At 39.1% G+C, this 16,769-nt stretch overlaps 1 protein-coding gene and 1 long non-coding RNA gene across 8 annotated transcripts in view; one reads left to right on the top strand and one right to left on the bottom strand.

The window, feature by feature from the left end:
* The window catches only part of CHID1 (chitinase domain containing 1), a 119,197-nt gene that overhangs the window by 5,882 nt on the left and 96,546 nt on the right, over positions 1-16,769 (bottom strand). For 2 of the 7 annotated variants that reach the window (XR_793579.3, XR_793581.3), the window contains exons 11-18: positions 15,575-15,655; positions 12,630-12,672; positions 10,623-10,795; positions 10,237-10,532; positions 9,026-9,123; positions 8,358-8,470; positions 7,454-7,549; positions 6,890-7,031 (exon numbers count right to left, since the gene is read on the bottom strand). Coding sequence is in view for 1 of the 7 variants with exons in the window: in XM_003206307.4 (XP_003206355.1) it covers positions 10,697-10,795; positions 12,630-12,672; positions 15,575-15,655 (223 nt within the window). In the remaining 6 variants the exon portion in view is untranslated. The other 5 variants (XR_002115019.2, XR_002115020.2, XR_002115017.2 and 2 more) reach the window with 5 other exon arrangements.
* Positions 2,759-5,325, top strand: LOC109367697. The gene is made up of 2 exons (XR_002115022.1): positions 2,759-2,875; positions 3,271-5,325. It is a non-coding gene; the product is annotated as an uncharacterized LOC109367697 (long non-coding RNA).

Genomic DNA, 16,769 nt, shown 5'->3' with positions numbered 1-16,769 from the left:
TTTTTTTTTTCCTAGTTTTGGTTAAATTGTTCCAGTGGAAACAATATAATAAATGAAAAAATGAAAATCCTGAAGGAATGACATTCTGCATATACAGACACATAACACGGAATTTAAGCCCCAGGAATGAAAGCAGATTTGTCAGCAGGAAAGGCTGTGCTGCATTTTCATTTATGTCTTCAGTGCAATTTCTGAAGCAGAGAATGTGATGATTCCCCAGGGAAATTGCACAACCACAATGCCTAGGCATATTTAAAGATTATCATTCAGGGCTTTTAAATCCAACTCTGTTTCCATTAATCCACTGAGCTGCCGGCCCAATCTCACATTGGCAGGCTTGCTCACTCTTTAACAATAGAAAGCTTATTAAATATTAAGGTCTTAATCTTAAGTACTTCTGTATGTCTGAGAAGTCCCAAATAGTGCACAGGAAACAAACATTTCCCAACTAACAAACAATACAGAAGGGGTGGTATTAGGTAAAGGTGGATGTCCCCACACTAGCAGGAGAACTGTGCAATAAATCCATTCACCTTAAAGCAGCTGGCATGTCCCCACAGCCACGTTCTGCCTTGCTTGCTTAGACACTGGGTTCGTTGCCTTACCTCGAAGGACAAGAGCTCACTTCTCTCCTGCTTGAAATGCCAGCACAGCCACAAGAACGAGGTTCATGGAAGGATTCAAAGCACTCAACCCACCCTCAGGACAGTTTCAGATAGCAAACAGTGGTCAGGTGGGCAATACGCCCACAGGGTACAACGTGGATATTGCCAAAAATGAAAGAAAGAGGAGCTTAGAGTCTGTGTGTATGCATCCAAACTCAGGTCAGTCAAGTCCAAAATACTGCATTTAGTGCTGAATCACTGGAGAAACACAGTTACCATGTCTTAGAAAGAAGTTCTGCAGGTAATGCATTAAAGTGAGGAGGCACTCAGAGTTAGAAAACAGATAGGGCTCCAAAACCCTTACTGGGGATAATACAGCATGCAGACATACAATGTAAGTCTTTCTGTACTGCAAGCCAATCCCTTTGTTAACAAGGGATTACAATCACAGCATTTGGTATCAGTTACACACGTACAACTCATGTATTAACTCCTATATGTGCAAAACTCAATTCGACAATCCGCTCCCGCAGAGCACTTTGGCAAGGTTTCTACATACAAGAACGTCAGTACATCAGATTTAAATATCCCAAGGTGTCCCGAATGACTGCAGGGCATGGCCATTCACAAGAGCCCAGAGGAACGTGGTTTCTTCATTTACTCAGAGCTCAGCAATCTTTGCCTTTCTGCCAGCTGCCTGTGCGGCCACACAGAGTACAGGGAAATGTAAGGTCTGAGAAGCGACCAGTGTGAAACCAAAACAACATTCTGATTCTTTTGTAAGACTGAAAGGCCGCTCCTTTAAACAACTGCAGATTTGGTAATGAAATGATCTCCCAGTAATCCTATCAGTCCTTCGTATGTGCACTAGCTCAGCTTGTTTATGCTTTACTTCATACTTGGCTGTTTTATAATAAGATGCCTTTAGGAGTACTCACTATAGGTGCTTACAAATGCTCCTTTATGCAGAAAATAACAAACCCAAACAATGGAATCATTTTAATAGACTTAAGGTACACAATAGTTTGAAAGAAAATAATGTGTTACTTACAGAAGCATGGGAAGTAATTATTCAGATAATGTGCAGAACGATCTCTGGGACATTAAATAAAAATAAGCATTTCAGCTTCCTTCTAAATACATTCTTTATAATCTCCTAATAGGTAAGCCAAATTTGCTTTTGCCATAAATTCTACACACCCTAATACGAAGCTTGGCAGACTTATCATTTAATTTCCTCCTTTATCCTTCTTCATTCTTAAAGTTTCATTTAACATTGGCAGAAATGAGCTAGAATAGCTCAAATTAAGTGGAGATCAACCATGATTACAAATGGACAGTTACCAGCCTCTACTCCAAATACTCCTGGAAATAAAAGGGATTCCTTCTCCAAAGCATTACTGCTCCTCAGACCAACATCTGCCTTTTCAGACAGACCATACATATACGGTACACAACCCATGACAAGGGTTGCAAACATGATGTACTTTTTAAGGTGTACTCTAACCTACAATGCTGTAGGGTTTAATTTTGACTGAATAATTAGCCTCATCTTCACATTCCTAAATAACTTCTGATGCATATTTTCAATAGCAATGGAAAAGGACACAGCACAAATAACTTCAGAACTAGGCCAGACATCCCTCCTCAGAGCAATGCACATTGGAGCTCACAAAATGCTGCCTTGCAGCTGAACATCAGGAATTTTGCAGTCTGACAGTAACGTTTTACAGTGAAAGAACAGCGCGGGATGGAGAGATGCCCTTAGGGAACCCGAGGGCTTTACAGGTGCCTCTCACTTCCAGCTCAGCTTTTCCAGTCCAACACAGCTCCATCAAAAATTCAAAACCACTTCCATGTGCAGTGAGTCACACTGCTGCCCCGCTTTGCTCGTGCTTGCAGTCATTGTAGGTGGCATCTCCCTACCACTGTGATGAAACTGCCCAAATTTAAGTGCCTGACACCTGTCAAATGCTTCTCACAAAGAAAGATTTTATTATTTCGGGTTTGTTCTGAAATTAGAAGTAAATTCTTTCAAACGTGACTGTTTACTTCCCTGTAGCAGAAATGCTAAGTCACAGGCTGAAGCAGTGATTGAGCACCTGGTGGGAAGGCACGGCCAATACAGGGGAGCTCAGGTGATGCAATGTATCTGAGTAACTGGAAGGGGTGGAGCCAGGATCCACCCCTTCCCAGACCTCATTTAAGGGCTGGCACTGGAGACAAATGGGTATCATTGAAGATTCCTGTGTACTGGAGGTCTTCTAAGGGTAAGTAGCTTCTTTCCTTTATTTCTATGCTTACGGCTGCTGTATTTGGGCATATCCTCACTTGTTGCAGCCTAGTACTTTTGTTCCTCTGCTGGTATTGCTGTGCTTTCTATTGCCATTCTAGAATGGCCCCAGATGAGTGATTTGATGCTGCTAGTGGAAATGTCTTAAAAAAGAAAAGAAAAGGATATTATTATGAAAGCAGCAGGATCCATGAAAACTAGCTGAGCTATACAACTGCACAGTACTTCTGTGTGCTCAGAAATGCTTTCCTTTTCATCACGCAAAACCACTTGCTGCTCTGTCTGTCCTTCCAAACAATGCCTATATACTTAGTGCAGGAAGGGTAAAAGGCATCACTACTACTTTAATTTCTCCCATTCTCCCTCTTTCAGCGCAACTGCAGGAGGTGGAGCTGGATCATCTTTTCATTTGAGATTCATTAAAAGAATGGCAATCAGGCTGCAGCTGTACTGCTAAAAATCTGTTTTAATTATAAACAACAATAAAAATCCAAGAACCCAAATGGGCTCCCAACACACAAGTCAGTGGAAAAACTGGATGTGGAGTCTTTAAGCAGCGACAGTACTTGAACTGCAACAATGCCTGAACACCAGGAAAATCCATGTCTTCACCTACAAACAAAATGGCTTGGGACAGAAAGATAAGCAGTGGTTTGGCTCTGACACCTCACACACACTGACCATGCAGTGACTTTCAGAGACAGAAGTATGTCTTCTGGAGCACATTCTTAAGTGAAGTTAACAGCACAAGGTCAGCTGTGCAAAGGAATCGAGCAGAACCTTCTCACTTCTTTTCTTTTATCTGAGTGAAATGCAGGCAATGACCAGGGCACTGGAAGAAGTGTTTTTATGCTGGGCTGGAGAGAAGATGCCTCACGTGAAAAGCAGTCTCTCTAACAGCATGAGGACAGAACTCCATTACCCTTCTTTTAAAGCACATAACAGTGACTACATGATTAGGAGAGCAAGCTTTTGAAAAATCCAGCTGCTGTCTTCAGCTTTCTGATTTACTGCAGCTGTTAATTCCTCCTCTTGAAGGTGCAGATCACTATTTCTGTTTATTCTTTCTAGATTTACTTGTCCCCATATCCAGAAGTGAAGTTCTTTTCAAAGCTGTTCTTCCTTAACCTGTAGGAGGAGGTAGAGGGGGAATAGCAGCATGCTCAACTGGATTTCTGTGCACTGATGCATGCACAACAATTTGTCAACAGATCATGAAGCTTCTCTCAAAGTACTGACTGCAAAACAGTGCCCATGAGAAAGGGACTCTGCTTCGCTCTAGTTTCTGATGACTGCAGTAGAGGCCAGCCAGCGGGTAATGGGATAGAGAGACAGAAACCTTGGCTCTGTTTGACTTTGTGACAGGCTTACTATGTGACATTGAAAAAATTACTTTTCACGTGTTTTCCCTCCATCCTTTATCTGCCAGTCCTTGAAAGCTGTGCTCTCTTTGGAACACCATCCTCTTCCAGCATGTTGTGCGTCTCCTGCCTCTTTTCTGCTCTGGGAACCCTACCTGCACTTTCAAAGCAATTATTTTCAACAACCCAAAGTTCCTGAATTCCTTGCCAAAGAAAGGAAGAGAGAGGAAGGTGGCTTCTTATCTTCTTGATAAATGAGTTTAATACTGCACATGCTTGAAATTCAATTTGTACACCAATATGCATATCTCAGAAGGGAATGAGCACTTACAATATTCATGTTGTGAACCACAAAATTAACTCAATAACTTAATTCTCTGCCAAAAAGCATTGGGTGAAGCCATCAGAAGAGTAGCCTTAGTTTTTACGGGTACACTGGCCAAGTATAGAACTCCAAGTATTTCATATTCCTTGGCTCCAAGAAAGATGAGGCACAGGAAAGACCTTGAAAATGCAGAGGTTTGGCTTTGTTTTGCTTTGCTGAGTAGGTCTTTCTCGCTCCTACAGGAGTGAGAAGAGGAGAAAGCATCTCTTCTGAAGGCAGTGGCTTCCCTCCATTCCCTCTCTCTCGTTTCCCTCAAACAGCCATGAGGGCTCTGCTGCCCTGCCCTGTCCTGTCCACCTCCTTAAGAGATGCAGATAAACTCAACAGCAACTGCTGAATGGAGGAGGTGAAGACTGAAGTGAAACCTGGACCTTGCTCAAGCCAAATATTTGAGCACTCTGCATCAGAGCAAACTGGCAAGTCCTCACTCTTCTAGGGAAGATTAATATTCTCCATCACTTTATTTATATAATTTTATCTCTCATCAAAACAACAGATAAATCTTGTCACATAAAAACCAAAGCTCTTGAAGCTTACTGCGCATTCTCTTCTTTATCAGTCAGTAATCCCAAGTGCTAAAACAAATACCTAAAGGCGTGATTTAGCCCTTAGTGCTTTAAAATAGTCAATAGATGTCTAAAGTGGGCTTTTGAGATGTGAGCTCAGCCAGTCTCCTCTGTACAAATGCATCCTTATGTCAACTACAATTTCAGGGTTGATATGAATAAAGAAAGAAGGAATTAGATGGAATTTAAAATCCTGGTGAACTGCTTGCCATAGAAAGTCCATCTAAAACAATTCCAAGCTAACAGCAAAAGCAATTTAATTTTAATAGAAAGTTCTGGGTTAAAAAACATAAGCAGCATGCAAAGACCTGTACAACAGACAACCATTTAGTGTTGTAATTCTAAAGGCATCATTGAATAAAATACTTTCTGAAGTTAATTCAAAATGATAGCAGCAAGGTACCCAAACTCCAAAAATCAATCTGCCTGGTTAAGCTGCATCTATAGTTGGGGAACATGAAACAACATATTTGCCAAGAGAGATGCGTGCCTCTCTGCATACATTTGTGGAACTTGAGTGAGTCATACAATCATCTGAGTTAGAAGGAATCTTTAAAGGCAATCTGGTCCATCTTCCCTGCCATGAACAGGATCACCTACACTACATCAGGTGCTCAGAGCCCTGTCCTGCCTTCCCTTGAATGTTGCCAGGGATTGGACATCCACCATCTCTCTGTGGTGAATGCAGCCTGTGCCAGTGCCTCATAGCCCTTATTGTAAAAAACTTTTTTCTTATATCCAGTATAAATCTTCCCTCCTTTCTTTTAAAACCATTTACCCTTATCACAACAGACCTTGCTAAAAAGTCTGTCCCCTCCTTTTTTTGTAGCTACCATCAATTACTTCAACCATCCCTACGTGGTATATTACCAGCTCCAACTCAAGTGCAGAACAAAGGAACTTGAACTTCCAGGTAGCCAAATACATCAGTTGTTTTAAAGAAAACAAATGATTGATTATTAGCACGGAGTCTTTTTACAGAGGAATGTGAAATAGCAGAGTTAAAACAACGTGACTGTTTTACTCACACAGCTTCCATCTCAGCAACTGGAATAGCAAATATGTGCAAGAGGGAAATGAGAACAGAGGTAGCTGCTCTGAGCAAAGCTGAGCTTTCCCACCCTACCACTGAATCACTGTGTAACTGCAGGGATAAGGGAGCCAGTTTGGCAAACAAAACAGCAGAAGTTCTTTCTGTCCTCCCTCACTGCAACTGCACAATGCTCCCAAGCACCTTTCCCCTAACTCCTACAGCACAAGAATGCAGACATTGCTCCTGCTGGGTCTTCGTCTACTCATGGCTACAAGTGTAAAATCAGAGGACCTTTTCTCTCTAATATTTATTAGGTTTTGAGTGAAAACAGACACGTCCAATTCTAAGGAATTTCTTAAGTTGGGTAGACACTGCACATTTGCTGTTTTCAGTCACAGACCCATTCTCCATAACTGCAGACAAAGAGCATAAACCAAAGGCTCTGGCACCCTGGAGGGGACCTCACTGAAATGCCTACTCAGGCCATTTCTAAATGAGGTTCTAAGGAAGAATAGAGGAGGAAACTAACGATTAGCAAAAATTAGTGATGTCCTTAGGGCTTAAGGGTTTTTCCTTGGGGTGAGATTGAGCTTCTATAATACATCCAAACACATGAAATAAGGGAAAACAATATACTCAGTCTTACCTTTTTGAGCAGGATGAGAAGCAGAGGTAACTGTGACATACAGGCTTTACACGGTGGAGTAAAATGGTGAATGCCAAAATCTTCTGATTTCCACTCCGTCCCCCATCGTTTGAGGAAGGTGAAGTGCATCACTCAAGCAATCCTGCATATAGCAAGATCATCACAGCAAAAGATAAGAGAACTGGAACATAATCCAATCTACTGTGGCTGCATGTGCAGAAAAATACAACCATCCTACTTGGCTGATACCAAGTCACTGATTTCAGAATCACAAAGCACACAGTCTACTACTGGAAAGTCTGTACCTTCCTGCCACCTCATCACACCTGTTGCAATTAGTTGCTTCAGGTGAATGAAATTAGGAGAGCTGGAAAGTTTCTAGAAAAATCAATATGTTGCTCCTGTACATTGAGCACTTTCACATGAGCTTCGTTAACCACCTTCAAAGCAACATGTGGGCATATGATGCAGTTCTGCTCCCACCTGAGAAGTCGCACACAGAGGGGCAGATTTTAGTTTGTTTTATGCTTTGCCTTCCCACACCAGGTAATTACTAAATCTTACCTTATTTAAACTCCACATGATGTATGGATCAAATGTGATAACCTTTGTGCCCCATGAAAGCAACTCCCAAGTGGCCCTTTGCTTTGCTTTCAGCAGCTGATGTGGAGAATATAAAATAACACATTGTTTTAAATCTGAGTCTTGGACTCCATTCATCCACTTTTTTTTTAAATTAAAATTTGTAATAACATTTTATTTCCAAAGTAAAACACGTAAAGACAGATTTTCAGCTCTTCATCTCAAATGCTAACAGATGATAAGTAACCTTATTTATTTTAGCAACATTTTGAAGAACCAGTGTTAATCAAATTCTATTCTGTTCTAACTCCAAAAAGCAAAACATGGGGAAATGCAATTAGGGCCACATGTAAGAAAGCTCTGCATCAAGTAGGTAATTGATACTGTTCATGGCACTTGAGATCTCGCTATAACATATGGAAATTTGTTCCTATAACAGTCAGGTGACAGAGCACAACTTTTTGTCTTCTTACCAGTACTTTAGAAAACTGAATGATAGAATATTCTGTTGAAATAAACACATTTCTGCTTTACTACTTGCTACATGATTTTTGCTGCTTTAACAGGAACACCAGATATTTCTCCCCATCATACCTTGATTCTTTAAGTCCAATATCTTTGGCCCTGCAAGTACTTCATTTAAGAAGTATTTGCTTCTAAGGAAAAGCAGACGTAAAATTTTTTCCCCACTTTACCGAAAAATGTCTCCATATACCACAAAGCAGTGCTTTCTGTTCTTTTTGAAACACAGAAATGAAAGTCAATTGCCCAGTACCATGGTTTTTACAGCATTGCCACTACAGCACTCTCACCCATTTCTGCCCTTTGCTCAGCTTGCTCCCCTTGTCAGAAGGGAAGACAAAAACAGATGCCCTACAGAACCCACCTTTGTACCAGCATCTCTCTCGTGTCATCTTCTCACCCAAGCAGTGAGGTGTAAATTTCAAGAGAAACTTGCCTTCATCATGGGTCACTGGTGGTACACAGCTTTTTTACATTCTGTGATATGTAACAAAACACAAGTTGACACTTAGTTGAGAAACTAAGCGATCACAAGATAAATCAAGAAGCAAGTCTTCATTCATTCTGGAGTTCAATCAAATGCCTGCCTGGTACTTTATTTTCTGAGAACTTCATGCTAAAGAACTATGCTTACTCTGTTTCTTTTTAACTGTTATTTTTAAAGCAATACATATGTTTTACCTTTAGAGACAAAAAGGCAAAATCCTTAGCCTCATGCCATAAATTGCTCGAACTCACAATGTACTTTTCCTCTCGTATTTATTCTTCATGATTTAGTAGGGTTAGTTTGATCTTTCTGACACACATGTATTCATTCCATCTCTGAGGATGCTAAAGACAGTTATCCCTAGCACAGCTGTACTCAAAGACAAACAGAACAGTTGAATCTCAGAGAGAATCATCACAAGATTGAAAAAAAATGAAGAAAGAAGTGTGACAAATTACATTTATCCTTTCTAGAGAGGAAACAATCTATTAAAATGAAATATTTTCTTCTTCCCCAAAACTTTCATTTTTAAAACCACTACCTACTAGCTAGTAGCTGGCAATGCATGCCATTTCAGATCCCAAACTCGTCCATTTGTAACTGAACATCTTTTTTTCTGAGACATTCTGGTTCACTAATGCCACTGAAAGTAGAAAAATAGCATAATAGAACTTAATTCTTGTGCAGATACCATTGCCAAAAGTGACTTTTAAATTGCTTTTGAACGAACCAGAAAGCTCAAGTTAATTGAACATGAGGATTCACGTAGCAAATTATCTCAGTACTAATGGTATGGAAGAAAGAAGCCTGATTAGTAAACCCTGCTGGATACTGCAATGTGAGAAGTCGAGAGATGCCAGAACTAAATCAGTGAGGTGAAGATCAATAGTTCTTTAATCAATGGTGGATTACAGTGGGATTTATTCCGCTGAAACAAGCAGGGGCAGATAAATCCCCCACTGAGATTAATTACTGGGAAGGGTGGATGCAAAGAGAAGGAGTGCAGTTATCTTTGTGACAACTGTAAGTGGCAAGAAGAACGCCAGTGGGAGTACAGAGCTACTGCCTGGATCTCTGCTGGGGACCAGCAACACCCTCATCAAATTCCCACCACCTCCCCTTACTTCCTAACAACAAACTGCCTTGAAGCCTGTGTACTTCTACAAACAGAAAACTTATTAACCAAAAAGCAGGGAAATATTGGAGGGGACAGAGCTGTTTTTAAACTAGTTAACAGCTTCCGAGTTAATTAAAAAAAATCTGTTTCATGGAGGCAAAAGCACCAATGTGTGCAGTTAAATAATGACAGCTTTATTCAGAAAGATAGTGACTATATTCATAGCACCTACTTAAATAAAGGCGTTGTCAGTGCTGCTGTGGTGTTCTCTTGGGGTTATCAGCATAATCCATCATTATATGCATACTTCTCATTTCCATTGTAGCCTTTTGTGCTAAACACTACAGTTCCCAGAAACTAATCACTAATGCATCATGCACTGGTGCTAAGTACTGTAAAATAAGACACTAAGCAGGCCAAGTGGAAGAGAGAAATAACAGAGCGTCATTCCTACTTACAAAAATGATTTAGAAACAAGTCATGAATCAGAATTACTGTGATTTTGAACCACAGAAGCAATGTAGTAAAATGAAGAAAACAAACAGAGCTAACAGTCAGTATTCAATCCTTTACCAGCCCTAGGGTATGGTATCTAATTGCTCCCCTCACACCCACCCTCTTCATTTTATGCTGACTTACCTTATTAAGAGACAGCAGGTTGCAGAGTCCAGCAGATGTTAAATTTGCCAGACATAATCTGATTAATTTATTTGTTCACTTAAATAATTAGCAGCAACTGTTTGAGAGATATCCACCTTATACCCTGATCAGATGGTATCAGTTTGTCCATTTCATTTCTTGCAGAAAAAAATCTAGAAAATATTTTCAGTTCTAGTGTCATCCCAGCTGTGCAGGTCGGTCTGTTTCTAAGCGCTGTGAATTCAGAAGCTTTCAAGTTTTTTTCTCTGAACCTTATCAGAAACCAACAATCATATCTATGTGGCAAAACAAGAAGTTCTTTATTGAGAAAAATGCAAGTTTAATACAGATATGAAATAAATTACAAAAAATGTTTTCAAAATCACCTCTCCGGGATACTCAAATTAATTGAAGGTGGAGTCTCAGTGAAGCAGAAGTCTTTCCCACATCATCTCTTACTTTAAAGCAGGTCATAAAAATAATCCAGGCCTTGTCCCAGTTCCCAGATGGATATACCAGTGCCCAATTCTTTTGCAAGCTCTAAGCGCAACTGGACGGACTAAGACAAAGACACATATAGCAATTAGCTTTTAGTCAGACACTCCATGCTGTCATCTCTCTCTGCCATTAAAAGACTTTAAAAATAACCATCCTTGAACTTCTGAAAAGCCCAAAGTCTGTATTTCAAATTTTCTCTGGCTAGCAAGCACTCATTCAGTAAGAGACAGTTCATTACGCCGCTTAATTCAATGACCTAATGCATGATAACCAGCTAAATAGACAAAATGCCACCGAAATAAATCTGATTTATGAACTATGCAAAGGACTGTTCTAATTTAAGCTATCATTTCCCAACGTACAGAAATTCTAACTCTTCCCAGAAATTTCCCAAGGGTAAAATAAAACTTTATTACTGAAGACAATTAGAGCAACCATCAAGATCTTGTACCTACCCTTGCCTTCTCCCAGGACAGAGTCATAATTTTCATTATCAGAATTCTATTTTTAAGAGATTCTGGGAGATGAATTTAAAACGTATCCTTATCTATGCTACTGCCATTGATGTAGATTTGGTTTAGACATTGGTTTACAAGGGAAGTAACGTCACATTTCACGTTCTGTACTTCTCTCAGTTCAGACAATAAAAACAATTAATTTTTTTGAGCCTTTTACTTTCAGGTTTTCTTACTTTGAAGTGCAGCGCTGTTTGAACAGCTCACACCACAGGGATGTCTTTAAAACTCACTTCCATAGGAAACAGAACAAAATGTCAAGGTGTCATTAATACATCTACCAGGCCTGGACTTCATGCCTGCCTTTAGCTAACCACAAACAAGTCAGTTTTAAGCACATAACCTACCAGTGATTACAACATTAAAAAGGGGAACAAACACATTTGTGAGTGGGAAAATAAGCCAAAATTCTATGTTCCATTGACCGTTTTGATCACCATGATGTGAACAACTCTTTGATTCACCTCAGCACAGAGTCTCTAAATATTTCATTACAATCTTGAAACCTACAGGACTGAATGTTCTTGTTCAGGCTAGGTCTGACTCTAGGAGGGTGAAATCCTAACACAAGAGCAGAGAGAATGTAATGTGATAACATGCAGCACAATCTGTCTTTTCTCTGATAGATTTGCAGTGAAATTTCAGGGCAGATACTAGCAAGAATTTAGTTAGACATAGCCATTCATATCCCATATGTGCTAGTACTTCCACCTGCTTTAGATTAATGAAGGGAAATACAGTTGTACTAACAGAGCATAAGACAATATTCCCATTCAGAAAAATGGAGCTTTGGAAAATTTCACAATAGTATAACCATATTGAATGTCTCTGTTCTCTCTAAATATGATGTGTTTCTTCTGCAGAAGCCAGCAGAGGCCTAAGATTCTGCCTTTAGTTTAATTGGAGACAATCTAAAAATAGCTCACTAGGAATTAAGGCAAGTAACCATTTATCATGTATTTTGGTACACTGCAGACTACTCTGCAGTGGACAGAAACTGTATGTCCAGCCAAAGGTCTTCAGTAAGGTCAAAGTTGTTCAGAGAGCAAATTTTGTCAGTCTCTTCTCTGACAATCCAGCATCTGTTAGCACATGAACTGTGCGCTCAAACAGCTCCTTTCAGAGCTCTGGTTTGCCCTGGTGTCTCTCATCTCTAGACACTGCAAAGCTTCAAAGATCTCCTGAACCCCATTATGCCTTAGACAGAATAAAATATCTTGCACAGCAAGCTGAAGCCTTTTATCATAACAACTACAACAGGGTGAATTCTTTCACAAAAGTCTAAACCCAGTTCAGTATTTTATAAAGTGTCTTAATCATCCAAGTCAAATAAATACTTCTTTCCTCTTACTGCCCTGGGCCAGAAAAAGTCACACCTACCTTCAGTGTTGGATAGAAGATGGCGTGTTTTCCTCCTTTATTTCTAAAAAATAAAGGAAAAAAAGAAATAGTCACAAACTGCTTTAGTAGACTCTCTTACAATTTTTAGCTGAAAAATACAGTTTTATTCCTTCCAATCAGAAGGAAACAAAGACGGTGCTTAAGAAAACTGCTGACTTTATTGTGAAAAAGATATTGCTTTTAAAAATAACATATGCTAGTATCTTCAGTACCTGGGATTTAATGCACCCATCAAAGATAGAGACCATCTGCAATTTAGTACCTTGTTTGAGATTTTTTACCTAATGGCCATTCCGTTCTGGATGCTGAGACTGACTTTCTCAAATTAGATACTTCGCCATCAGCTTCCATTCAGCTCACACCTGCACTCTGGCTTCAGCATAGGGCCAAAATGTTCTATACTGCTCTTCCATTTCTAATGCAGACAAAAACTTCTACTCCTGCCCTTCTCTGCTATAGATACAACCATGACAGAGTACATGAATCCAAAGTGGTGGGGAAAGAAAAGCAGTTAGGGGAAGGTACCCCTGCACTGTGTATCTAGAAGTCAAATAAATGTGCAGGTATCAATTAGAGGAATATCTATCAGAGTATCCTGCAAGGTATTTATTTACTGTATTCTAGTGGTCTTTAGGAGGACAACATTTAAAAGAGGTAAAAAGGCTGATAGCTAAAAGAGAGACTCCAAGACATCCACAAAGATGCAGAGTGAGAAGGAGATCTCGCAATAGAAATGGGTTGATAATAGATTTCCGTAAGTACATCCCAATAACCTGCTGCAACTGGTTGCAACATTGTAAAACCATTCAGTAGTAACACAGAGATGTACTCACTAAATGTTTATGTAAAAGAAGATAAAAACACTTGGTTGTCAGATGGAAACTGAACAATTTTCCCAAATAACTGTCTTTTACGTTAAACTAAATACTAGTATAAAATGTACGGGCAGGGCAAGTTTCAGTGGGCACAAATGCCAAGGTAGCATTTTAAACCTCCAAATAATGAGAAGGATGAGTTAGAGGTGGACTCAAAGCATCAATTCTCCAGTTAGGCTAGAAGGAAATGCAGAGTGCTTGGGTGGACCAAGTGGACACTGGCTGGTAAAATCACTCGTCTTGAGCAAATGTGTACCTACCAGTATAGTGCACTTAGAGACAATAGATTTCTGTAACTGTTTGTAGTAGTTATCTCTGCCCAATACTGTACTTAGCTTGAAGATTCATAATTTGATTTCTTAGCAATTGCAGACATGCAAGATTTCCTGGTGAGGTGTTTTACTATTGCTGCATATTCAGGCTTTCCTGCTCTTCCTATCCAAAATAACTTCAAAAGCAAGGTGGACCTTCACAAAGCAAGGTGGTCACTGAAAGAGCTCCCTTAAATAAGCCTCCCCTGCAGTCAGCTGAGCCACTGCAGACACGCTGAGATGCACGACTGCCTGCCAGCCACAGCACAGCTGGAGTTTAGAGTGATTTTCTGATCCAGTTTGTTTTACACATGGTTAAAACTCTTTCAGAAAGCCTACAAACAACATTATCTCCAAAGACTGCCTTTCGAAGGCAAATGAGGTAGTGATACTGCTATGCCTTCTCTTTTCCATGTTCTGTTTGGAAGAAGGCATTTAGGAAATGCTTCAAGAATGAATCCCAGATATATGCCATTCAAACAGAGCCCTCAGATTTACTCTCGAGGGCAAGTTGTCATCACATGGCCATTGTGCCTCCAACTGGATTTTGCATTAAAGATTAGTAAAACTAAGCCTCTGGTTTATCTATCTTTAGTTAACATGAAAAATCTCTTAACTGTTTTACACAAAGTAACTGTGCAACAGGATACTGCAGAATTAAAAAGGAAAGAACACAGATTTCAATCCTTCCAGAAAAACACAGAAAATAAATTGAAACACTGCTGACCAGCAGGTAAATGTATTTTGTTCTGATAAAAAATGCATGTAGTTGAGGAGTTTACAAGGTAGGATAAAATTGCAGGTTGAAAGAATCCTAGAAAATTAATTATAAATATATAAGAAGGACAGGGCTTTTGTTGTTGTTTCTTTCTTGAGTTTTAAAATATTTCAATTGAAAAGGTATTTAAAAAAATGTACTAACACTGCTGCTTTTTTCCTAAGGTACCCCAAAATGCATTTCACTCATTTTCAGTGGTATGCTCTCTTCATGCTGTCAGTGCATTGGGTAGTATACAAGATAAAGTTTTGGAGCAACATTAAGATCTTGTTTGTAGAATTTTACCATATTTTTTATGTTTGTATACAATATATAACAAATCATTACTGAAGCTTAATAAGATTTTGCTGTTTGTTTGTCTGTTTTGAATGAATTTTTCTAACATGATGAATTCTCATCATTTCATGATGAATAAAGAAGACAGTTATTAATCTTTCTCCTCACACTCTTGGGAAAACATTTCCAGTCTTTTTAACAACTTCTGTTATTTACCTGATACTCCATAATATTCTCTATAATCCATCTCACATAGTGCAGGTCTGTTGCTGACCAATCTAGTCAGTAGGACTTGTAAAGGCTCTTCTGTTCCACAGACTGTTTGGAGTATTACATTTGGCTGATCATTGGTAATCACCCGACAGCTCAGAGTACTCATTTCAGATGCACAGTGTAAATGGCACTCAGCAGATAATTTTGATGGATAACTTCTAAAGATATGAATCATCAGACTTCTCTTCTGAAGATTGTTTTAGCTTGTATTATTTCATTAATCCTTCCCTGGTTTAATTCCCTTGACTGAGGCACTCTTATACTACAGTTCCGTGTTGACACACAGATCACAAACATCAACATTTCCATTTACTGATTTCAGTTGCATACTACAGTTAACTGGTAATTCATTGTGTACTGGGCCGTGTCTAAGAATATTTGTAGAACAGTTAGTGAATAATTGTAACTCACTTTTTGTATTCAAAGTAGTGTTCAGCAATTTGTTCATCCCAGACAATCTTTGGTTTGTGCTCCTTCAAGACTTCAATGTACCTACAAATTAAAAACACAGATATGGAATTTACTTTTCTAAAAAGCAGATATGAATTAAATAGCAGACAATCTTGAAAACACAGTTTTACTGTGCTTAGATGTTAAATATTGTATCAAAATGTTCTTGATTACAAATTACTTTCTCAGCACATTTCCAATTTGCCATGTTCATGTTTTTAAGCTTTTTTAAGGAAAGGAATTTACATTCATTAGTTAAAAAGTTCTACAAAGACACAGGATTTCACTACGCTTCAATATTTGTATAGCCTAATTCTTATATGCCAAAGGAACTGAAGTCAGTCCTAGAGGCTAATTAAGGCACTTATTAATTTTAACCCACTATTATGTGAAAAAAGCTCTCCTATAAAAGGAACTTAGTTAATGTTCTAAGAATGAAATAAAAAATGTAAAGCTTATTTAAAAGGAAAACCTACTACTATGAAATCTTTAGAAAAATTACCTACACCACTCTTTTCTTGGCATTATTTTCTTGCAATGGACATTTTGAATGGGAGACTGTCTACCTCATATATAAGTGACACAAAGCAAAGTCAGAAAATTACTTGTACACAAAAACTGTGCAGGGAACCAGTGTGGAATGGTTAGGATGGTCTAAGCTGGTGCTCTTTGTTTCCAGCACTGTCTCAGTGTAGGGACAGCATCTCCCTGTGTCTGCATCTCTGATTGCACAACTGAAACAATGCTGCCTGCTGCCTCCTGGAAGTCCACCGAAACATGGCAAGTTGCTGCCAAGGACACAAATCACATCAGTATCACAGTCATGAGAGGAGTCTCTACCACATGTTCTTCCATCCCTTTTGCATCTTTGGCCAGAAATAAGGCTGAATTTAACTTTGCCGATGACTTTCTAGACTACATATTAAGGGGCTTATCTGGCCACGGTCCATTGGTTTCTGTTTTTCCTTGAGGACTGTATCAGCAATTTGAATCTCAACTCCCATCAGCAGTACTCCATCTCTCTCATGATTATATAAATCAATCACAAGCAAATACAGTTGTCATAAGTAGCAATAAAGATTATTTTTCTATTAGTAGATTTTATAGAAAATCTGTTAAAACTGTGTCTTTCATAATACGTCTCATTTCTTCAATA

Source organism: Meleagris gallopavo, chromosome 5 (assembly GCF_000146605.3).
Source record: "Meleagris gallopavo isolate NT-WF06-2002-E0010 breed Aviagen turkey brand Nicholas breeding stock chromosome 5, Turkey_5.1, whole genome shotgun sequence".
NCBI lineage: Eukaryota > Metazoa > Chordata > Aves > Galliformes > Phasianidae > Meleagris > Meleagris gallopavo.
This window is presented reverse-complemented; position numbering and strand designations above follow the sequence as displayed.